The sequence below is a fragment of the Lepus europaeus genome, chromosome 9 (assembly GCF_033115175.1).
Source record: "Lepus europaeus isolate LE1 chromosome 9, mLepTim1.pri, whole genome shotgun sequence".
In the NCBI taxonomy this organism is placed as follows: Eukaryota; Metazoa; Chordata; class Mammalia; order Lagomorpha; family Leporidae; genus Lepus; species Lepus europaeus.
In genome coordinates this window covers 97,885,883-97,908,893 of record NC_084835.1, presented here as the reverse complement: position 1 = coordinate 97,908,893, position 23,011 = coordinate 97,885,883, and the positions used below count along the sequence as shown (strand labels likewise).

The 23,011-nt window shown below is 54.1% G+C and overlaps 1 protein-coding gene across 1 annotated transcript in view; it reads left to right on the top strand.

Annotated features, from left to right (window-relative positions):
* The window catches only part of MYO5B (myosin VB), a 306,778-nt gene that overhangs the window by 181,408 nt on the left and 102,359 nt on the right, over positions 1–23,011 (top strand). Inside the window, exons 9-12 of the mRNA XM_062201653.1 lie at positions 4,228–4,337; positions 8,109–8,374; positions 21,138–21,219; positions 21,748–21,888. Of these exons, the coding sequence (XP_062057637.1) occupies positions 4,228–4,337; positions 8,109–8,374; positions 21,138–21,219; positions 21,748–21,888 (599 nt within the window). The remainder of the gene's footprint in view (positions 1–4,227; positions 4,338–8,108; positions 8,375–21,137; positions 21,220–21,747; positions 21,889–23,011) is intronic.

The following is a 23,011-nucleotide window of genomic DNA, read 5'->3' as shown; positions in this document are numbered from 1 at the left end:
CTCCTCTCACAGTGGCCAGGTGGAGGGCAGTCAGCCTTTCAGAATTGGAGAATGGAACTGGGTTCCTGGGGCCTGCAGCCAGGAAAGGAAAGCATGGGAAGTCGGCCTGGGACCCGAGACCTGGCTGGGGATGGCTCCTGTGTTTTCCCAGCCCCTGAGCCCTGGGGTTCACCCAGAGTGGCACGGTACGGTCTCTGGTGTGGGAGCCAGAGAAGTTTTAGCCAGTGTCCAGGTAAAGCAAGACCAGACAGGACACACCCTCCCCTCTGTATAGGGAGGAAACGAGTCATCCATGCATGGTCACTTCTCCTGTAACAGGTGTGTGGCCAGGGTTTGTCATCTGTACCCACGAACTGAGACAGAGGCCGCTGATTATTCCAACAGGGGAGCACGGATATAAACAGTGAACAAACAGAGCCACAATAGGTGACCGACGATTAAAAGGGATGAAAGGGGACTTACAGGGTGCAGGGGACAGCTGCTATGTCTAGGGTGAGGAGTAACAGCCAGCCAAGGAACTGTTGAGAGCTGCCTGCAGCCAGCTGCCCCTCAGGGTGTGGACCCGCCCTGGTTGACAGGAGCCGCCCAGGCGAGCTCAGAAGCTGCCACTGCTGGGGAGTCCTGGCTGAGGCCAAGGAGGGCCACCAAGGAGGTCGCTGGTGATAACGGGGCAGATGCCTTCTTGCTGCCCTTGTCTGGGCAATCACTGTGGTGCCCTCCGAGGAGCAGGCTTGACATTGCACCAGCAGACCAAGGGGAAATGATGACAGGCCCAGCTCTGACCTCTCAAGGCAGGGCGAGGAGGGGGAGGGAAGTCAAAGGTGAGAGAGGGGAGGGGGCAGAGAGGAGACTTTGCAGGGTTTCTTCGGGAATTCTTAGGCGTCAAAGGTGGCTCCTGGCACCACTGCCCGTCTGATTTGCCAGAGCTGGGGGCAGGGTACATTCTGCCTAGCTTGTCAGAGAGGAGAGGGCCTCTGGCAGCGGCCCCTGTCAAGCAGGCGTGCACAGAGGGCGGGAGCTAGTTTAAGACAGGGTCAGGCCCTCTCAGGAAGGTCGTAGACTGTCTTCCCTTCTCTTCCATAAGTATGTATGGTTTTGGTTTTGGTTTTTTGCACTCCAGGGGTTGGCACGCGTTTTCTTAAGGGACAGATAGTTTTTTGCACTCCAGGGGTTGGCACGCGTTTTCTTAAGGGACAGATAGTGAATGTTTGAGGCCCTGTGGCTCATGGGGTTTCCATTGCACCTGCACTTAAGCTCCTCTGTGCATCACCAGGGCAGCCTTGGAGAAGGTGTGAGCAGGTGGCTGTGACTTCCAATAACACCCGTTACAGAAACAGGCTGTGGGCTCTGGGCCATAGGTTGACACCCTCTTTTATTTTCTGTTTTATTAGTTGATTTTTTTTCTTCTAAAGACTTATTTATTTGAAAGGCAGAGTGATAGAATAAATGAGCACACACATGCATTCATCCACTGGTTCATTCCCCAAGTGGCCACAGTGGCTGGGGCTGGGCCAGGCACCCAGAGCTCCATCTGGGTCTCCCACATGGGTGATGGCAAAGGGTCCAAATACTAGGGCCATCTTCCACTGCCATCCCAGGCCCATTAGGGAGCTAGATCATAAGAAATGCAGCCAAGACTCAAACTGGAGCTCCAGTACGGGATGCCAGTGTCGCTTAACCCTGCTGTGCTACAGTGCTAGCCCCAACTGTTTGAATTTTTGTTCTGTTTCTGTCTTCCTATGGTGATGTGCAGCTTATCAGAACCCTGTAGTAAGAAAAGACTTTGGGCCGGCGCCATGGCTCACTTGGCTAATCCTCTGCCTGCGGCACCGGTACCCCGGGTTCTAGTCCCGGTTGGGGCGCCAGGTTCTAGTCCTGGTTGCTCCTCTTCCAGTCCAGATCTCTGCTGTGGCCCAGGAAAGGCAGTGGAGGATGGCCCAAGTGCTTGGGCCCCTGCACCTGCATGGGAGACCTGGAGGAAGCACCTGCTCCTGGCTTTGGATCGGCGTAGCTCTGGCCATGGTGGCCATTTTTGGGGTGAACCAACAGAGGGAAGACCTTTCTCTTTGTCTCTCTCTCACTGTCTAAATCTGTCAAAAAAAGGGGGGGGGACTTTGTCGTCAGTGTGGCACAGGGGTTCAAACATGTCACTCACACTGTTGCTATGACAGGGGGCTTAGGACTTGGAAAATGGACAGAGCCTTGTCTCCCGAGAACAAGTGGGGACGGAGAAAAGCTGACTGCAGGGTTTCCCACTTGCCTGTGAAATGGTCCCAGCACCCACTGCTGACTCCTAAGGGGACTCGCCCGAGAGCAGTGCACTCGAGCTCAGACTCAAAGCCCAGTGCCTGCCTCCATCCGCAGTTGCAGAAGCATCTGGCTTCCCACCTTGCCCTGGACGGCAGCCCCTGGCTCGAGCGTGTCTTCCTGGTGCCATACTTACCCGGTTAACTGAACCAGGAGCCTCTGGCTTTTAGATTATGCAACTGAAATAAGGCAGATCGGGGACGCCTCTGTTTCTGCGGATGTCTGCAGGTCCTTGCTCTTTGTGTCGCAGTCTTCTATCCAGCTGTTCCTTTGTTCGTACTTCAGAGCCTCCTGCTCTGGCCCAGGCTCTGTCCTGGGCTCTGGGCTATGTGATCACAAAGCTCCCATAGTCAACAGGAACTACGTCCCTGTCCCTGAAAGGCTTACGTGGGAGCGGCCATCCCCCCTTAAAGCCTGCGGTTAATCTTGTTTAATTCATGCTTGGGTTGTCTACTCTGGATTATCTGGAGAATGGTTCTGTTTCTTTAGAGAGGCAAGGACAAAAAACTCTGATCCTCTGGTTGACTTCCCAAATGCCCACAGTAGCTGGGACTTGAGCTGGGAGCTGCATCCGGGTCTCCCACGTGAGTGGCAGGAACCCAGTCACACGAGTCCTCACTGCTGCTCCCGCCCTAGCAGGAAGCTGGAATCGGAAGCAGAGCAGGTGTCAAACCCAGACACTCTGATGGGGGAATGGGTGTCCTAAGTAGTGTCTTAAGCACCAGGGCAGATGCCTGCCCCTGGGCAATGTTTAGTCCTAGCCTGACCCTTCTCTGCCGCCCATGTACACTGGTGGTTGACTTTCCTTTTAGCCTAAGTCAAGTGGTGCCTTGAAGATCAGGCCCTGCAGGCTAGGGTGGGGTGGAGGAACAACCGTGTTTCTTAAACCAGGTGTGGATTTACTAATGTGCATTATTTTAGCCTTCTTGTTGGAAGTCTGGAATATTTTGTAATTTTTTTAAAAAGATTTATTTATTTATTTGAAAGAGTTACACAGAGAGAAGGAGAGGCAGAGAGAGAGACAGAGAGAGGTCTTCCATCCGATGGTTCACTCCCCAGTTGGCCACAACAGCCGGAGCTGTGCCGATCTGAAGCCAGGAGCTTCTTCCGGGTCTCCCACGTAGTCTCCCAGGCCGTAGCAGAAAGCTGGATCTGAAGAGGAGCAGCTGGGACTAGAACCGGTGCCCATATGGGATGCCAGCGCTTCAGGCCAGGGCTTTAACCTGCTGCGCCCCAACACCGGCCCCTATTTTGTAATTTAAAAAGACATGCTTTCAAGCTGAACTTCAATTATTAAAGCCTCTTCGTTCCTGAGTAAGGGACAGACCTGACGGCAGGGTGTCTGGTGCGGCAGCGGCTCTGGGACGGGTGTGTATGAAGGTGCAGGCAGAGTGGGGAACAGCAGCCCCCATCCGGGGCCCTGAGCCAGCTGGCCTTGCAGCCCCTGGAACCGGGTTCCAAGAGAGCCTTGTCCTCTTGCACACTGGCGCTGGGGATATGCATCACAGATGTTTGCAGGATACTGTTTTGGGTGGAAAAGAACTGCAGATAATTAGCCGTGCTCCTTAAACTCATCAAATCATCCATAAAGCATTTGGTTGGCATGAAGTCCAGAACGAGTCTGATCCCAGCTGCTCCTCGAAGTCAGGATGGTGGCACGACCCATGTGGTTCTGTCAGGACCATCAGAGCTGGGGTGTTTCCTCTGTGGCCCACGGAGCCCCTTTGCCCTCTGAGCCGTCACTGTGGGTGGCAATGACTTGGTGAGGAGCCTGGATTATTGTGGGAGTCACTGGCCCAGAAAGGAAAACCAGACCTTGTTTGGAAGAAGTCCTTAAAAAGGTTAAAACGTACTTTTTTTTTTTTTTTAATCCTATCATGATACTGAGAGTCATTCACGTATTTTCTTTTTCTCTTCCAGGAGTGAGAGAGTCCCATCAGATAAGCATTTTTAAGATAATTGCTTCTATCCTGCACCTCGGAAGTGTGGAGATTCAGGCTGAGCGGGATGGCGATTCCTGTAGTATATCAGTGAGTTGCACACCGGCCCTGGGGATAAAATGCGTGCACTGCGCTCTCTCGCTACAGCTTAACGTGACTGAAATGCGTGTCTGCACTTAGAGGACGCTTGTAGGTTATGTATTCTTAATGGTAGTGGTAGTGGTTTCTGTTCCCTTACTGATAATTTTGTGAAAGAACCGGTGCCTTTCAAATCAGCTGCCATCCAGTGTCTGTCCCCACAGCCAGGGAACGTGGTCGCTGTTCAATAGATTGTTCTTGCAAGGGTGATTTCTAGGCACCCGGAAGTACAGGAAATCCTGTTGCATGTGATCCACGCATCGAGTCCCCTCTGAGGTCCACACCAATGGTCCCCATGGTGAGGAGATGATGGCGTTCCGGGCACCAGACTTGGTGGCTGCCTCAAGGGTGCTTACCGTCCCCCTGGGCAGTGACTCTCGTCAAGGTTCTGACGGTGGGAGGTAGGCTCTCCAGGGAGCCATGCGTGCTCAAGGCGAAAGCTGCTGTCTGTGGCCCCAGGTGGTGGAGGAAGGATGTTGAGGGGCAGATGGGGTAAGGCCCCGTGAGTGACACCCACACAGCGGCGACTGTGTCCTGTCTGGAATTCAGTGGTGTTGGGTTGGCCTTGAGTAGATGCGTCTGCAGCTGTTTGCTACACACTGTTTTGTTTGTGTTTACAGGTGGGTACTGGGAGGTACAAAGCATGTGATTCTTGCTCCTGGGGGTGTAAAATTTAAAGAACCAGATGCTGGGAAAAGACGAGAGAACCTTCTAGAATATGAGTGTGGGCGTGTGTCCGTGCCGTCCGCAAGCTGATGCTCTCTTCAATGAAGTGGACATTTGTTAATCTCCTTCTGTTTGTCTTGGGCTAGGATTTCTCTAATCCCAGCTGTTGCTGCCTTCAGGGAGAGGAAGACCAGAACTGTAGCTGGGATCAGCCAGAGCTCATCACTGCCCTGCTTCCTCACCCAGTATTTTTTCCCTCAAAGGGGGTGGTTCTGGGTTTAGGAAGGCCCCTGGGTGTGTTAGCCCTGCTGCTGTCATCGGTGAGCATGGTGGCTCACCCACATGGGCCCAGCAGGCAAGGGTCGCAGTGTGGGAGCTCTCAGTGTTGCGTGTCCTAGAACAGTTCCTAACATCTGATGACCACCAGGCTGTGTGTGCACCTGTAGGGTGTGCAGTGCAGTGGGACTGGCAGCCGTGGTGCTGAGACTTAGGTACACAGAGCGGCACCTGTGGCCTGGAGCCTCCAGTGCAGGCCAGCCAAGCCCCTAATCTGAGTCCTTAGGACTGGTGGCCGGGCAGGAGGCAGTGGCTCTTTGGAAAGCCAAGGCTTGGGGTTCAGTGAAGCGTCTTGGATCGGAGCGCTCAGGCCTGAAGGAAAGGTTTGCACTGATTTGTTCGAAGCCTGTGTCCCCCAACTAAAGCCCGGGACCAGGCCTATTAGGGCCACTGTTCTACCCTGACGTGTGCGGGTGCCTGCTGAGCATGCCTGGGGAAGGGTGGACGGAGCATTGCGTGGTGAGAAGGGGTGGGGGAGGGGGCCAGAGAGGCAGAGTCTGGGACCCAGGTGGCCCGGCAGCCCTTGCTCTGACAGCTGACGGGCAGTCATGGACAGCTTGTAAATGCAGGTTTCTGCTTGGGCCGGCCTTAGATTGTTCTGCAGTCAGAAGTTGGGGAGCCAGTGAACAGTGAGGTCTGAGCCCAGGCTGCCGGGGTTCACAGCCTTCCTGAGGTTACTTCCCACTGTGTGCAGTGCGGGGGTGAGAGTCACTGGAACCCGTGTGGGGGAGACCTCAGCTCGGAGCTCCCGGTGGTCGAGCTCCTGACCCTTGCGGCCTTGTTGTCAGGGCCGGAGTGGACCTTGAGAGCCTCCTTGCCTGGACGGGGGTGAAGACGCAGAGGCCTTTCTTGCCATCAGAATGTGAGTTGATGGGAAGGGCAGGACAGGGCCCAGCAAGTGTTCCTTCCCCATGCTGCTGTCGGCCTTGCTTCTCCGAGGCAATGGGTGCACTCGCAGCCTGGCTGTCATCAGACGTTAGGAACTGCTGGCGCACCCAACACCACCAGCTCCCACATTCCCGACCCTTACCTGCTGGACCCAGGTGGGTGAGCCATCTGGGGAGTGAGCCAGTGACTAAAGACCCCTCTCTTGTGCGCTCGCTTGTTCTCTCTTTAAAAGAAGAAAAAGTGTCATTGCGTGTCGTGACTGCTCTGTCCAGTGGGTCTTGGTTGATCCCTCCTATTTGAAAGGCTGCCTATCCACAAGCACCGCGCCTTCTGCCTGGCAGTTTTTATTTTTAATTAAAGCCTAAGAACGCAGTCTGTGGCTGCCAGACTTACCTTGGAGATGCAGCAGTACCCGATGAGTTGGACCCTAGAAGCAATTTATTTCTTGAATTCGGCAACATGGGCCCATAGAGCTAATCTGCTACCTGTGGTGCTGGCTATCTTTAATGGATTTAGCGTCATTAAATCATGCTTCAGTGTCATTGTACCATGTTTCAGCAGTTTCGGTTAGCACCGGCAGTCAGCTGTGTGCATGAGGTGAGGGAGGAGCAAGCCAGGCACCCCTGCAGCCGGTGGACTCCCCCCCCATCTCTCTGCTCACGGTGGGGGACAGCAGGGAGAGCAGGGCGCCCTGGGCGCAGGCCCTTGAAGGGTGAGTGAGTGCATGTGCAGTGTGATGCATAGCAATTAAGGATTTCTTGGAAAGAGGTCAGATGGACAAGTTGGACGCTTGCCACCTCTGAACTTGCTGCCTGACAAACTGCGCCCAGGCGCTTAACCCTGCCATCCGTGGCTTGGGGTGGGGGGTTGGGGAGGAAGGTGGGTACGGAGAGAAAGGCCACTGGCTGGGGGAGGTGGCTGTGGCAACCCCCATACCCAGCAGGTCCAAAGCAGGCTGGCTCTCCTGTCCTGTGGAGAAGGAGCTCGTGGCTCATCTGAATAACGAGGGGGCATGCACTAGGATGGTAATTCTAAAGGTGTTTTCCTGGGAGCCTCATCGGGGCAGTTGCTCAGGAACTTCGGAGTTCTTAGGTCGGACTTGGAGTGTCTGCTCCATGCAGACAGGGCGTGCTCGGCTGTGCTCAGCCTGCTGCCACCCGCTCCCCTTGGGCTTGGTGACTGCCGTCCCACCACCGTGCTTTGGAAAAACACCAGTGTGCAGGATTTTGAGGCGTCCTCTCTGCTCTGACGGTCTGTTGTTTTGTAATCGTGTGTTTGAGTAGATGGATTTTGGGTATCTGTAGGAGAACGGCCAGAGGACTCGGCGTTAGGGAAATGTCAGAGTTCTCTGTCCCACCCAGAAGAGGGTCACGGGCTGGCCAGTCCCCGTTACCTCAGAGAAGGGGCCACGTGCTCTGTGCGGGCCCCCTCCAGCTTTAGGCTTCTGGGGTTCATGTCTGAGCATCCAGCCAGTTAGACAGGGAGACTTGTGAGTGGAGAATCCAGGCATGAGCAAGAGAACCACTCTGTGGGCAGCTGCCATGTGGGGACTTCTGCAGGTGCACCTGCTGTTCCCTGTGAGGCTTGCTGCCCGCCGGCTCCCACCCCAGAGTACATTATCCCTTCCTAAGCTACTCGAGGACGCGCTCATTAGCAGGTGGAATGATCAGTTCAAGCAACACTGTTTAGGCTTTCATTGTTCTCTCTGCTTAGTGGCGTGTGTATGAGAGAGAGGCTCCCTGGGAGCTTCGGGTTTGACTTGGAGGGAAGAGAGCGTGGCTGGGCTTCTCCTCCACACCCCTCCTGAACCAGCCTCTTGCCCGCCCTCCCCAGCCCCAGGATGAGCACCTGGGTAACTTCTGCCGCCTGCTCGGAGTGGAGCACAGTCAGATGGAGCACTGGCTGTGCCACCGCAAGCTGGTCACCACCTCGGAGACCTACGTGAAGACCATGTCCCTGCAGCAGGTGGTGAACGCCCGCAATGCCCTGGCCAAGCACATCTACGCGCAGCTGTTCGGTTGGATCGTGGAGCACATCAACAAGGCCCTGCACACCTCCCTCAAGCAGCACTCCTTCATCGGCGTCCTGGACATCTACGGGTAGGCTGCTCCGTCACTGCTGTCCTCCTGCTGGCGTCCCTGAGCCAGCGAGGGCCTTAGAGAGCTTCTGGTCGTTCTTACGCACGGGAGTTAAAGTTGGGAGGGGCGGTGTGGGTTGTCACAACGACTGGGGTCACTGTTGGCGTGAGGCCAGGGGTGCTAGGTGTCCTACGATTTAGTGGACAGTCCCAGGGAAGCATGAACCTTGTCAGAACACCAGTAGCTCTCTTGGTGAGAGTCCTTTACGACTGGAAAATGGATGCCCAAGAAGGAAATGGCTTGCCCAGCGAGGTCCTCGGAGTTATGGTGAGAACAAGTTCTGGTTCTGTATTTCAAGTTAGCGTTTGACCTCATTGGTGTATGACTGCCGACGGAGTCAAGGTGATTAGTACCCTGGTGCTATGTGGTGCTGTACAGATGCTTGTGTGTGCTTTGAAATGACTGTTGCTTATAATGGTGTGTTTCCAGCAGGGAGAGGTAGCCTGGCATGGTGGTGGTGGTGGGGGGTGCACCTCACTAGGCACCGGGAGACTGGGCTTTTGTCGGTGCTGTCATCACCTGGCTGGTTGACTAAGATCACAGCCCTTCTGTGGTCTTTGGTGTCTATAGCTCTGAGTGAGGTTTTGTGGTACAGTCGGAGGCTCTTCCCAGATCCTTCTAGAATTGTTTGAAGTCACATGAACTGGGTTACAGACGCCCATGCGCTTTCTGACCAGTATTCTGCCCTTGGCAGCAGATGAGATCCTCCTGGATCTTTAGCCGTAGAAGCCTTGGCCTCTGTCTTGGACTAGAACCTCAGGCCCACAGAAGCACAGAATCATAGGAACACTGGGGTTCCAGCGAGACAGACTGCTCAGTGGGCCGAGACTGGGCCGCAGGGAAGGAGAGCCACCTGCCACCTCTCTGCACGATGTCTCTGCTACTTTGCCTCTCCCTGGGTCTCAGAGTTGAGTCACCTCTCCTGTGAGAGAGCAGGCAGGAGGCGGCTTGATTTCTGGCGTCCCGGAAGCCCCAGGAGCTAGCTGCAGGGTTAAGCGTGTGAGTTAGTAATGCAAGAGGAACCAGAAGGAAATGTAGGGCTGGCTTTTCCAGGGCTTTGGATGCTTCACTCTGGGCAAGTTTCAAGTCTGAAAAGGGCACCTTTGTTTACAGTCATGGAAAGGAGGTGGGGTTTGGACTGGATCATGTACAGAGTGGTGGTGGGGGGTGCATTGGGCGAAGTCGTTAGGGACACCTCTTGGGAAGGTCCCATCCTGTATTGCAGTGGCTGGTTCGAGTCCCAGTTCGTCTGCTTCCAGTGCAGCTCCCTGTTAATGCTCACCCTGGGAAGCTGCGGGTGATGACTCAAACACTTGGGAGACCTGGGTGGAGTCTGGGCTCTGGCTGGGGGCATTTAGGGAGTGAGCCAGTGGATGGAAGGTAGAGCCATCTCTTTCTCTCTCTTTCTTTCAAATAAAGTGATAGCAAAATTTTTTTTAAAAAAATTAAAAATAAAGGTAGAGAGTAGAGTATGGGACGTGGGGAGGCCCCTTTAGAATAGGAGCCACAGTCAAGATGGGAGGAAAAAGCAGAGTGTGAGAGTCACCCTGTACAGGGAGGCGGGAGGATGCGTCCCCTCGGGAGCTCTCCAGGGTTTCCACAGAGTGACCCCAGGCAGGCCAGTTCTCCTGGATGGCCAAGCACCTGCTGTCCTTGGCCCTTCTGGTCACTCTTGGGAATGCGCAGAACAGCCTGGGTTCTCTGGAAACTCACTGCTTCCGTGTGAAAAGTCCTGTGCCATCCTCTCTGCCTCGAGTATTTTCATGGACTTTCCCAAAATACCGACCCCAAGAGCTGCCTTGTGAAGGGGAGCCCAGAGAAACCTGGGTGGCCATGGCTGACCCCATGCCCTGAGGCGGCCTGCACAGGAATCGGGCTGTGCTGAAGTTTCGGTTTAGGAGGATCAACAGGCACTCGTTTTTTTATTTTTTATTTTTTCTTATTTTTTTTATTTTTTATTTTTGACAGGCAGAGTGGACAGTGAGAGACAGAGAGGTCTTCCTTTTGCCGTTGGTTCACCCTCCAATGGCCGCCGCGGTAGGCGCGCTGCGGCCAGCACACCGCGCTGCTCCGATGGCAGGAGCCAGGTGCTTCTCCTGGTCTCCCATGGGGTGCAGGGCCCAAGCACTTGGGCCATCCTCCACTGCACTCCCTGGCCACAGCAGAGAGCTGGCCTGGAAGAGGGGCAACCAGGACAGGATCGGTGCCCCGACCGGGACTAGAACCCGGTGTGCCGGCGCCGCAAGGTGGAGGATTAGCCTAGTGAGCCGCGGCGCCGGCCAGGCACTCGTTTTTGTGAACAACACGTAAGCTCTCGGCCGTTCGGTGCTAACCGATGTGTCAGACACCCTGCCTTGGGTCCAAAGTACGCGTGCGTGTTTTCTGCATGGTGCCTTGCAGATATGCAGACTGCGCCCTCCCCGGATCGCAGTGGAAGTCTGCTCATCGGTGGGAGGTCTCGGGGGTCGGCTGGGATTTGGGGCTGATACTTACCATTTAATTTCCGAGGTTGGATGTATTCTCCCTAAGGTCCTGTGACTGCCTGAAGGAGAGACGTAGCTTGTAAGAGGGTTCGTCTGTTGTTCTCGGGAGCATTCCTGGGAAGCTTCCCCCTCGTGCAGGCTTGCTTGCTTTCATTCCTCTTGCTCTTCCCCAGGAGCTAATGTACGGTTTTCAGGCCACGTGAAGAAGTGGGCGTATTTAGAGAGACTCCTCCTCCTCCTCGCCCTCCCCGCAGAGAGGCGATGCCAGGACTCCGTGCAGGGCAGAGTTAGAGATAACAAATTAGGCAGTGGGGTCAGAGCTGAGGAGCGAGCTGTCTACCTGGGCTGTGGGCTGCCCAGGAAAGCACTTGCAAACATTCTCTGAATGCACACCTGTACACACAGCCGAGAAGGCACTGAGAGTCTCCCCGAGTGGGCGGTGAGCTGGGCCGCTGAGCGATGGCTGCGGATAAGGCCCTCCCCGGCCAGAGGGCGCATCGCAAACTCCCGGGAGAGGACAGCAGGTGGCTTGAGTCTGGAGGTACCTTTTCTGGTCTGTCGGATCAGTGACATCGTTTCTTAATCTTGGGAAAACGATGAGAAGTAGCTGGTGGAAACTTGGGATGGCGTGAGTGAGCCGTGTGCTGTCAAGGGAACCCCCCACCCCGAGTCTGCTGGTCGGTGGCTCGCTGTGGCCATCCCTCAGTTACCTGGAGGTGGGCGTCACACTGGACGCCCCACTGCTCGCCCTCTCGGATGGCTCCCTGGCTGTTGGCAGTTACTCCAGGCCTCAGGCCACACTCGCAGCTCTGCCAGGTGGGTATTTCATCCTCCCAGGCAGTAGAACACAGAAGCATCATTGTGTACTTTTTTTTTTGAAAAACCCCCTCTCCCCCCAGTTCCAATCTCCAGGGGAAGGAGACTTTCTACCCAACGTGTCACTCGTTCTATCTCAGCCTGCACACGGGGGTGCCGTGGTACCTGGGGAGGCTGCCCTTGGGGTGAGCAGGTGACTTTCTTGGCCCTCCTGGCTTGCCTCTGTGAGCAGCAGAGTGGCCAGTCTGGAGAGAACAGGGAAGGTACAGACATACGCTTGTATACAGGCAGCCCCGTTCAGCCGGAGGGACTAGGTAGTCAGGTAGGGACTGCACGCACACAGCTGGCCAGTGGGAGAGGACTTGCTCCCCCCACCTCCCCCTGCCACGATGGGCGCCAGTTCCTGTAGCCGGGCTTCCTGCACCCAGAGGCACCACAGCACCCACCCAGGGCACTGCTGGCTGAGAGGTGGCACCGACAAGAGTTCCACACTGTAGATGAGGCACTCCAAGTTTGTGAATGTCTCCAGTGTTGCTGTAGAAGTGGCACCCAGAGTAAACAAACACCCACCACTGTGTTTACAGGAGGACTTCCAAACGTTTATGGAAAAACCCAATTAAAAGAGATTTGGGGGAATGCAAGACCAGTCTGCCGTCCCCGCGTCGTGTTTTCCACCACCTTTTGGAAGGCCCTCGTGCGAGCCAGCATCCGGTGCTGCTCTGCCTGTCGGCTGTTCAGGCTGCTGGGTAGCTTGTGGAATACAAGAGGCTGGGAACTCCTGAAGGCACTGGCGTGGCCACAGCTGCCTCCACCAGCACGAGGCGCAGCCCAGTGTTCTGCAAGAACAGCTTCCCTACATCGTGCTCCCCAGTCCTAGCTCCCCAAAAATGCAAAGCTTGCAATACCCAGAGCAGTTTAGCTGAGCCAAGCTCTTCCATTAACCAAGGATCTGTGAAGCTGCCTGCCGGCTGTTTCTTAGCAGTCAGGACATGGAAATGAGTTAGTGGGGGGCCTGGCAGCTTTGGGTTGGGGTTTCCTTGTCATGTTGCATTAACCAGGCTTGAATGCTTGCAATTTTAATTCTTTATTCTTCTCCCTTCCTTGAGGCAACAGGAAATAAGTGGCTTCCATTTGAGAGAAATAAACACATATTTGTCTTTGATTTCAGCCTTTGCGGTGCCAAGGTAGCAGGGCACTTTGGTTATGGCCAGCCTGCTCTTGCTGAGAGCAGTGGCCTTGGGAGACATGTGCAGCTAAGCAGGGTGTGGGAGATCGATGCTTGGATAATGGGGAGGAGGGCTGGGGAGGAGGGCGGGAAGTTTTGGCCCTGGGAAGCAGGAAATGGATGTGCTGGGATTTTGTCTTTCTCAATCTTCTGTGTTAATTTGCGTCCCTACACTTAATTAGCCAGCTCTGCTTAGTGCTCTTCAATGATGGGTGCTTTGAAAACATGTCAGTATTTTGTTAAAGGAAATTTCTACCCTTTACCACTGTTGAGTGCACCATTGGGTATGCTGTTGTGTGGTGTTAGATGTACCATTGGGTATGCTGTTGTGTGCTGTTAGATGTACCATTGGGTGTATTGTTTGGTGTGCTGTTGAGTGTATGGTTGGGTGTGCCATTGGGTGTTGTTGGGTGTGCCTTGGGTGTTGTTGAGTGCTGTTGGGTACTATTGCTTGTGCTGTTGGATTCCCTTGGGTGTGCCGTTGGGTGTACTGTTGGGTGTGCCATTGGGTGTACTGTTGGGTGCTGTTGGGTATAGTCACATTGTGGACGTACTCTTCACAGCTACTTCATCCCACTGAACATCCACACCCCTCAGACAGCCCCCTGGTACCGTGCCCAGCCACCTGGCAGCCATCCTTCCACTTCCTCTTGCTGTGGGTTTGACTGCATTAGATGTTTCTTCTACATGGAGCCATGTGGTATTTGTGTTCTCGGGAATGACTGCTTTCACTTAGCATAAGATCCTCCAGGTTTATGTAGCATGTGGTGGGAGTTACTTTTTGAGGGTTGACTGATAATCCATTGTCTGCACGCCTCACCTTTTGTTTATCCATTCATCCACTGATGGACTTCGGAGTTGCTCCCACCTGGAGGCTGTTGTGAATGGTGCTGCCATGAACATGGGTGTGCAAATGTCTCTTGGAGGCCCCACTCTTCACTCTTTCAGAAATATGCCTGCAAGTGACATTACTGAGTTGCCCAGTAGTTCTACTTGTAATTTTTTTTTTAAGATTTTTATTTATTTATTTGACAGGTAGAGTTACAGAAGGTGAGAGAGAGAGTCAGAGAAAAGTCTTTCCTCTGTTGGTTCACTCCCAAATGGCCACAATGGCTACAGCTGCACTGATCCGGAGCCAGGAGCTTCTTCCAGGTCTTCCATGCGGGTGCAGGGGCCCAAGGACTTGGGCCACCATCTACTGCTTTTCTAGGCCCGTTAACAGAGAGCTAGATTGGAAGTGGAGCAGCTGGGACTTGAACTGGCAGTCATATGGGATGCCGGAACTGCAGGCAGCTGCTTTACCTGCTATGCCACAATGCAGGCCCCTCTACTTGTAGTTTCTTGGAGTTTTGGTATTGTTTGCTGTAGTGGAAAACCTAGAGGCTATGCTGTTTCCATAGAGGCTGTGCTGTTTCCCATTCCCACCAGTGTGCACAGGGATTCGGGTTCCTCCGCATCCTCACCACACTGTCTTCTGTTGTGCTCGAGCCGTCCTAATGCTGGTGACTCTCGGTCGTATTCCCTAGGGACTAGTGATGGCGTCATCTTTGCACGTGTCTCATGGGAGTTGATATTTCTTCTCTGGAGAAATGTCTAAGTTCTGTGCCTGTTTTTAAATCAGGTTATTTGTTTTTGCCATTGAGTCGGAAGGTTTTTTTTCTCATATGATGGATATTAACCCTTTAACAGAATTAAGATTTGCAAATGTTTTCTCCCTTTCTGCCAATTGACTTTAATGGTTTATTATAAGTGAACTTAAATCCACTGTTCTCCTTCATCATTTTCATGGAAGAAATTATTTTTTTAAGTTGGGTGTTTTTATTTACTTAGAGTGACAGAGCGTGTGAGAGAAAAAAGATCTCTTCCATCAGCTGGTTTACTTCCCAAATAGCCTCAACAGCGAGGTCAGCTCCAGGACCAAGCCAGAGCCAGGCACTCCATTCTGGTTTCCTACATAGGTGATGGGGGCCCACATACTTGAGCCATCCTGTGCTGCCTTTCCAGGCACGTTAGCAGGAAAATGGCTCAGAAGTGGAGTAGCCAGGACTCCAACCAGCACCCTGCATGGAATGCTGGTATTGCAAACAGTAGCTTCATCCACTGTGCCACAGTGCCAGGACCTGTTCATTCATTTTGTTTGAAATGATATGTGCATTTCACATAGCAATTAAGACATCCATCATCCCACATCCCACCCTCTAGTACCTGGGTTCGGTTCCTGGCTCTGGCTCCTGCCTCCAGCTTCCTGTTAACGCAGACCCTAGGGGGCAGAGGTGATGGCTAAAGTAATTGGGTTCCTGCCATTCACAGAGGAGACCTGGATTGAGCTCCTGGTTTGGTCCAGTCCCAGGCATTTGGGGGAGTACACAGTGGATTGGAGCTCTCTTTGTCATCTATCTCTGTCTCTAAAGCAAACAAACAAAAATACTTTCAAGAGCAGGTACCTGGCACAGTTGTGGCTTGAGATGTCCATGTCCCATAGTATCGGAGTGCCTGGTTTGAGTTCCAGCTACTCAGCTTCTGATCTAGCTTCCTGCTAATGTGTCCTGGGAGGCAGCAGGTGACGGCTCGAGGGACCTGGGTCCCTGCCACACCCCTGTGTGAGTTCTGGACCCCTGATTTCAGCCAGGCCCAGTCCCTGCTGTTGCAGGCATTTGGGGAGTGAACCAGTAGGTAGTTGGAAGATCGATCTCTTTGTTCTCTCTGTGTCTTTCAAATAAAAAGAAAATAAATGTTAAAAATTTAAAACTGGGCAATTTTATTGCCCCAGTATAGTTATTCAGAGAATCACCCGGCTCCTCTGACCCGTGTGGAAAGATTGCAGCGAATGGAGGGCGACTGTGCTTCTCCTGTAGCCCAGGCCTGGGCAGCCCAGAAGGTCCTCGGTCATGTGGTCTCTGGGCTGGGCATGTGTGACTGGCCTCTGTGTTCTCAGACTTGTAGCATCACCTGAAGCTGCTGGGCTTGCCTTGGGATCCCAGCCTCCCTCCCGGTTCAACTCAGGCCTCCAAGGTGGTTCTGATTCCTCTGTGTGCTGCTTTTTTTTTTTTTTTTTTCCTTTTTAAGATTCATTTGAGATGCAGAGTAACAGAGGTGGGGAGGGGGAGAGGTCTTGCATCTGCTGGTTCACTGCCTAAATGGCTGCAATGGCCAGGGCTGAGCCAGGCCGAAGCCAGGGGCCTGGAGCTTCGTGGGGGTAAGGGTGGGGGGTTGGGGGGATAGGATGGGACTTCTAGGCACCGGGCAAAGCGCTTGAGCAGAATTTAAGTTCTGCCACTGGCAGGTGCGGCCAGCGTCCGGTCCCATGGCTGTTGAGAAAGGAGATCAGAGGGTCGTCCTCTCCCACAGGCCCCGAGATGCCTCTCTGAGAGTTCACGGGCTTTTCAGGGTGCAAGGAGACCTTGAAAAAATGTTTGTCACTTCCCTGAGCTCTATCACAAACACTGCATTTCCAAAGGCTTACTAGGAATTTCCCCATCTCCTTTTTTAATAATAAGCCTCCCTAGCAGCTCTCCTTTCTGTCTAACCTGTGTCGCGTGTCCTTGTGTCCTTTGATTCTACCAAAGGTGGACTGCCAGAGAATATCTTCGGGAACTGGAAAGACCAGTCCTTGCTCAGAGATTCCAGGGCCTTTGACACCCCCACCCCCACCCCCACCCCAGGACAGTGCTGTTTCCCAACCTTGGAAGCCTCTCCCTGCCTCTCTGGTCCTAGAGCTGGGGTTAATAATTAACTCGGAGTCAGTGGTTGGCTCCTGTTTATTGCAGTTTCACTTTCTGACGTGCACTGCTTTTTTCCGGAGGCATCTGTGGGCCTGACAGTGCCGGGGAGTGAGAAGGAAACCCGAGGTTCCGGGTGCAGATGCTGGGTCTCAGCTCTGCGTCTTCCCGGTCTCTGACCTTCCTCCCACCCAGGGGTTCCAGTCCAGATGGCCCACGCATTGACTTCACATGAGAAATCTGATTCCCCCTGGTCTATAAATTTTTTGGTGACATTTTTATGTGATGAACCATAAATCGATCCTTTGTGTTGATTCTCTGAAGTCCTCGCTGTTGATGGGAAGAATCACTACAAAGATAATTCCCTTGCAAAGCAGAAGCTGCCCTGTCTCCCCAGCTGGCTTTCCGAGGTTGGGCGTCTTAGACCCGAGACCCTCATTCGTCCCTGGCCCCGTGGCACTACCGTAATTACGCTCGATGGCACAGAAATTGTTCGCAGATGATATCTTAGAAATAGGGAAATTATGAGCTAATTTCAGGCTATCTCAAATTAATGAGAATGTTCTTTGTGGAGTGCTACCAGTATAAACCTTTAAAGTATGACAAGTAGGATGTATTTAAATCTTCACCCGCTGCTATTATCTGGCCACTTGCTGGGGTAGCTCTTTCATCTTCCTTCTGGGTTTTGTTAATTAAATTTCCTCTGGGCTTGGCTGTGTCAGCAACCTTTCTTGGGGTGGGAAGAGGGAGGGGTGAGGGTCTGAGCTCGCTCGCTCAGGCTGTGGCACCACCATCCGGGCTGCGAGGGCCCATCCCCCAGGGACTACGTGGTGGCACACGCCATGCCTGTCCTCGCCGGGCTGGCTCCCTTCACCCCAGTGTGGACTTCGCATCTTTGATCCTGTGTTATTAGCCTAGAGTGATTTCTGCCGTGCGGGCATGGCCCAAGGCTGTGCTTTCATGAGTTGGGTCCTTTGATCTCAAGGTGATCTCCCCACTTCTCCATGCCTTACACCTTGGTGAAGAGGTGGGTGTGGGGCAGAGCCCCACGCTCTGCAGGTGCTGACCTGGCCCTGTTGCATGTCTGATGCATCTGTTTTTGGGTGGTCCCCTGCGTAGGGAGCTGTCTCTGCAGCACCCCCAGCCGGGGCAACTGATGTCACGCAGATAAAATCCACACGTCTGTGTTGAGGATGGGGAAGAAGAGTCGTGAAGGTGGTGAAGGCTGGACGAAGCCTGTGCTGCTCAGCCCCAGGCTCTGTGTGCTCAAATGCCCCCTCCTCCAGGAAGTCACCCTCCTTGTCCACAGCCCCCCAAGTCATTTTTTTTTAAGATATATTTTGAGAGGCAGAGCTACAGATAGAGGCAGAGACAGAGAGGTCTTCCACCTGCTGGTTTACTCCCCAAATGGCTGCAATGGCTGGAGCTGGGCCTATCCTAAGGTGGGAACCAGGAACCTCCTTGGGGTCTCCCACGTGGTGCAGGGGTCCAAGGACTTGGGCCTTCTTCTGCTTTCCCAGGCCATAGCAGAGAGCTGGATCAGAAGAGGAGCAGCCAGGACGTGAACCGGCGCCCATATGGGACACCAGCACCACAGGCAGAGGCTTAACCTGCTGCACCACAGCGCCAGCCTCCACTTAATCTTTCTTATGGAACTGTTGTCTCTGGGTTAAGAGTGTGGTCCTAGAAATCAGGCCTTCTGGGTTCACTGTCATCTTTCCTGCCCATTGCATCTCTGACCTCTGACCTCGGGCGGGTTACTTCATCCCTGGACTTCCATTTGTTCAGCTGTGGGGTGGGGTTAGTCACCAGCAGTCCCTCTCGGTGGGTGTGGCCGTTCAGTGAGAACTCAGAGCACCTGGACCTCAGTGCTCCGTAGGCATTCGTTAGGAGAACTGCTGGCTCGTCCCTCCTGTGGTGTGGGCGAGACAAGGGCACTGATCACCAGTGTCTGCCCCTCGTCGGCCCTTAGTGCTTTGTGTACAAGGTGGGCCCCGCTGTACTGGTGTTTATGATGGTGACGGAGAGCGACACCCCCATCCAGGCAGCTGTATGTTTCCTGCCTGCATTTCCCAGTGGTCATTTGCAGTTCCCTTGCCCTCGTCTCCCTCAGTGTCTTCAGAACCTGTCCACTCGGCCACCCCCAGCCTAAGCCGGGTCCTGGGGTGGGCGGGAGGGGGGCTTCCTACTCTGTGTCGTGGCCTTTCTTGGTTACCTGCCTGTGCTCTCTCACACTTTCCCCCAAATCACAGTTTTTCTCATGCCTGTCTCTTAGTTGAAAATTGCCATTTCTTACTTTAAACCCTTCAGAATCTCCTCATTGCTCCCTGGTGCACCCCAAACGCCATGGCGTGGTTTAGAAGACACACTCCTGGGGCTAGTGCCATGGCTCACTTGGTTAATCCTCTGCCTGCAGCGCTGGCATCCCATATGGGTGCCAGTTCTAGACCCAGTTGCTCCTCTTCCAGTCCAGCGCTCTGCTGTGGCCCGGGAGTGCAGTGGAGGATGGCCCAAGTCCTTGGGCCCTGCACCCGCATGGGAGACCAGGAGGAAGCACCTGGCTCCTGGCTTCGGATCAGTGCAGCGTGCCGGCCGTAGCGGCCATTTGGGGAGTGGACCAACGGAAGGAAGACCTTTCTCTCTGTCTCTCTTTCACTAACTCTGTCAAATAAAGAGTTTTTTTTTTTTTTTTTTTTTTTTTTTTTTTTTTTTAGTAAGACGCGCTCCTGGCAGTGTCCCTGGCACCTGCACTCCTGTCCGTGGCTGCCTCCCCACCCCGTCCCCTGCAGCGGTCGGGAGCAGCGAGTGCCAGTGTTGACATTCTAAAGCATGAGTGTTCAAATGAGTCCGTTTTAAACGTTAAAACCTAACAATGTACCAAGGCTCCCCGGCAGTTCACAAGGTACAGATCACTCGTTCAGGCAGAAAGCTGTTGACCTCTGTTAATGATCAAGGGAATTAAAATTCAAACCCAGACATTTGTATGTCCCAAGTAACCAAAGGTCTTTAAAAGCTAATAGACGCTGCTGGCCAGAGAGCCGTGTCATATGCTCACTAACGCTCCCAGCGAGGGCTGGTGTGGGGGGCTGGGGGTTTTCCCGGTCATGGAAGTGTTTTCCTGTAAAATACCCTGGCTGCATCTCTGCACCACGCGCCGGAAGACATTGTCAGGAAGGCGCTGGAAGGGGCGCCGAAAGGTGGTGCTTTTCTCGGGGTGGAAACTCCAGCTCAATGATGATCGCCACAGAACCGTTGTCACCAGTCTCGGGGAAGCAAGGCCCTTTCACAGGTGGGGAGGCAGGGGCGTGGCACCCACGTAAGTCCCACCTTCCTGGGAGTCCGTTTGTGATGCTCTTTGGCTTGGTGATTCTCCTCCTACGGAAACATCCCAAGGACAGAGTCATGAATTCAAAGATGTGTTTCTGATATTTGTCACAGTACCGATAGTAACTTTAAAACCTGGAAGAACCAGGTCCTTGAATGAGGCATAGCCCAAATGATGCCGGTCTAGGGGGCATCTGCCCACCCCTGGAGCACCTCTGTGTGACCTGGGAGAAGGCGTCCCAGGCTGTTGAAGGAGTAGCTGAGTTCCTGGAACTCGGGGCCGCTGGTCGCCTCCCCTGGGTACCTTTGCAGTTCATGCATCTGCGACCACAGCCCTGACCCGGGCAGTGGTTGGTGAGGCCGATGTTTTTGTTTTGTTTTGTTTTGTTTTTTCTTTTTGACAGGCAGAGTGGATAGAGAGACAGAGAAAAAGGTCTTCCTTTTTGCCGTTGGTTCAGCTTCCAATGGCCGCTGCGGCTGGCGCATCGCGCTGATCGGAAGCCAGGAGCCAGGTGCTTCTCCTGGTCTCCCATGCAGGTGCAGGGCCCATGGACTTGGGCCATCCTCCACTGCACTCCCAGGCCATAGCAGAGAGCTGGCCTGGAAGAGGGGCAACCGGGATAGAATCCGGTGCCCCAACCGGGACTAGAACCCGGTGTGCCGGCGCCGCAAGGTGGAGGATTAGCCTGTTAAGCCATGGCGCCGGCTAGAGGCTGATGTTAAGATCAATGGGGATGGGACCCGTTTGCCGTGGACAGTTGAAGATAGCAGGTAAGATTCTGCAAATAATTCTCCTTTCCAAAACATAAAGTCCTGGAGAGGAAAGCGACCGAGAAGGTGATGGACACATCCGAGACTCATTGCTGACTTTGTCTTTCCTGTGTGTGCTCCTCCTGAGCCTCCTCGCTGTCGGCACTCATCCTAGCTACAGAAAGACACGCGATGGAAGGTTCCTAACCAGATGGGCCGTCTGCGGTGCTGCCGCCTGCCGCCTGCCGCCGTGGACTCTGAGCACGGAGGCAGGGAAGGGGATTTGGCGGCCGTGATCGGGCTAGAGCCAGCCGGAGTAGAGGGTGAGGGTGGCCTTGGTGAAGTCCAGTGGCTCCTACGGTAAAAGCAGATGCCTCTTACCTCCAGCTTCTCTTTCTGTCCTGCAGGTTTGAGACCTTTGAGGTGAACAGCTTTGAGCAGTTTTGTATCAACTATGCAAATGAGAAGCTTCAGCAGCAGTTCAACTCGGTAGGCTGGGTTTGCAGCCCCCAGGGGGACTCGGATGGGGGAGACCTTGCTCTCTTCCAAGAGGGACGGCTCAGGTCACTTCTCTTTCCCCTGAGGTTAGCTAACCTATCCTTGGTTTTCTGGTGGTGCCGCCAAGGCACTCTGTACTGTTCATGAGATCTAAGATCCGAGCAGCTACGTGGGGAAGGGTAGGCGACCCCTCCCCCTTGGTTTTGACCCCGGCTCCTCTGAGCCTGGGCTGCTAAGGCATTGAAGCAGCGGCAGGTTGCTTGCCGTTTGCAGCAGCTGTGATTGGCTGGGGCACAGCAGCGCCGGCAGTTACTGGAATGTCCTGGGGAGGGATCGTGGAGGAGTGGGAATGCAACTAACTGAGCCTTGGTCCTCTGCCGTCACGGCTGTGACCGCACCTGAACCTCTTCTGGCACCTGAGCTCCTACCCATCAGGACCCAGGACTCACAGCTCAGGAGAGGCGAGCATTACGCTGTGCCTGCCATCCCCTCACCTCTGTCTTTTCCTGCTCGTCCCAGCACGTGTTCAAACTGGAGCAGGAAGAGTACATGAAGGAGCAGATCCCTTGGACCTTGATCGATTTTTACGATAACCAACCCTGCATTGACCTCATAGAAGCTAAGCTGGGCATCCTGGACCTGCTGGATGAAGAGTGTAAGGTAAAATGGGTGCTGTCGTCATGGTGATGTCCGTCCCCCAGTGTGTCACCTCTAGGCTTGGGATGTGGGCCCAAGGGAGCTTGGAAGAGGTCAGAGCTGGGGTCTCACCCGTGATCGGCCTTTGGTGTGCTAGAAGAAGTATTGGTGTCCATTTGGTGCCCCGGCAGGCATTGCTCTGTTGGCAAACAGCACCCCTTTAGATCAAAACTAGTTAGTATAGGTGTGATGGTGGCATGGGGTTGGTGTCCCAGATGCCCTGGGTGCCACGAGAAGGAGCCCAGCATCGAGGCACGTGTCCCCAGACAGTGAAGACTCCAGGGCCCGGGATCTGGTGGCTTGTGAGTGCTGGAGCTGCCTGGCACAGTGCAGGGGACATCTGTGGGTTTCTCCTTCCTGGCTTTCCATGGCCTCGGCCTGGTGTGGCAGGGAGAGAGTGCTGAATCGCTGGCACCATTGGGAACGTGTAATGGAGGGGTCTCGGTTTTAATCAGTTCCCTGACTCCTACTTTCCTGCTCTGTGAGTTGATGGGGGTTGGATCTGGTGGTCGATGGATAAGGTGGCAAGTATATATCAGTGTATATACCAGTTCCTCCCTGACGGTTGGTGTTGAAAGGGAAGAATTCCATTGAGTTGCTTTTGCTTTCTGCTATCCCACACCTTGCCTGCAAAGGGCCGAGTGTGTCTTGATGGTTTGGGAGCAGGATTCTGGTAGTTTTATCGCTTTGGAAGCTGGAAAGCTTAGTAACAACAGAAGACGGCACACTGAACACCGCAGTGAAAGCCCGGAGCCGGGCTGGGCTGAGGACAGGTGGTGACAGGAGAGGGGCGGCAGGGAGCCCGCTGGGCAAACCGTGCTCACCAGTTAGGAAGGTCACCTTCCCAACCCCCGGCCTGGGCCTCTCCTGTTCTCCATCTTCCTTCTGCACACACACTGCCTGGGGAATCCCCCATGGGACCTGTTTGACTCCAAAGCAGCTAGGGGAAGATAAAACTGTATTTCAAACTCCTGCCAAACACTAAACACGTGTCACGATCCGGTGAGTGCATCTCGTCTCAAGGGGAAGACCCTCTGGAGGGTCTCCCTGCTGGCCAGAGAGGGAGAAGAATGATGGGGTTGATGGG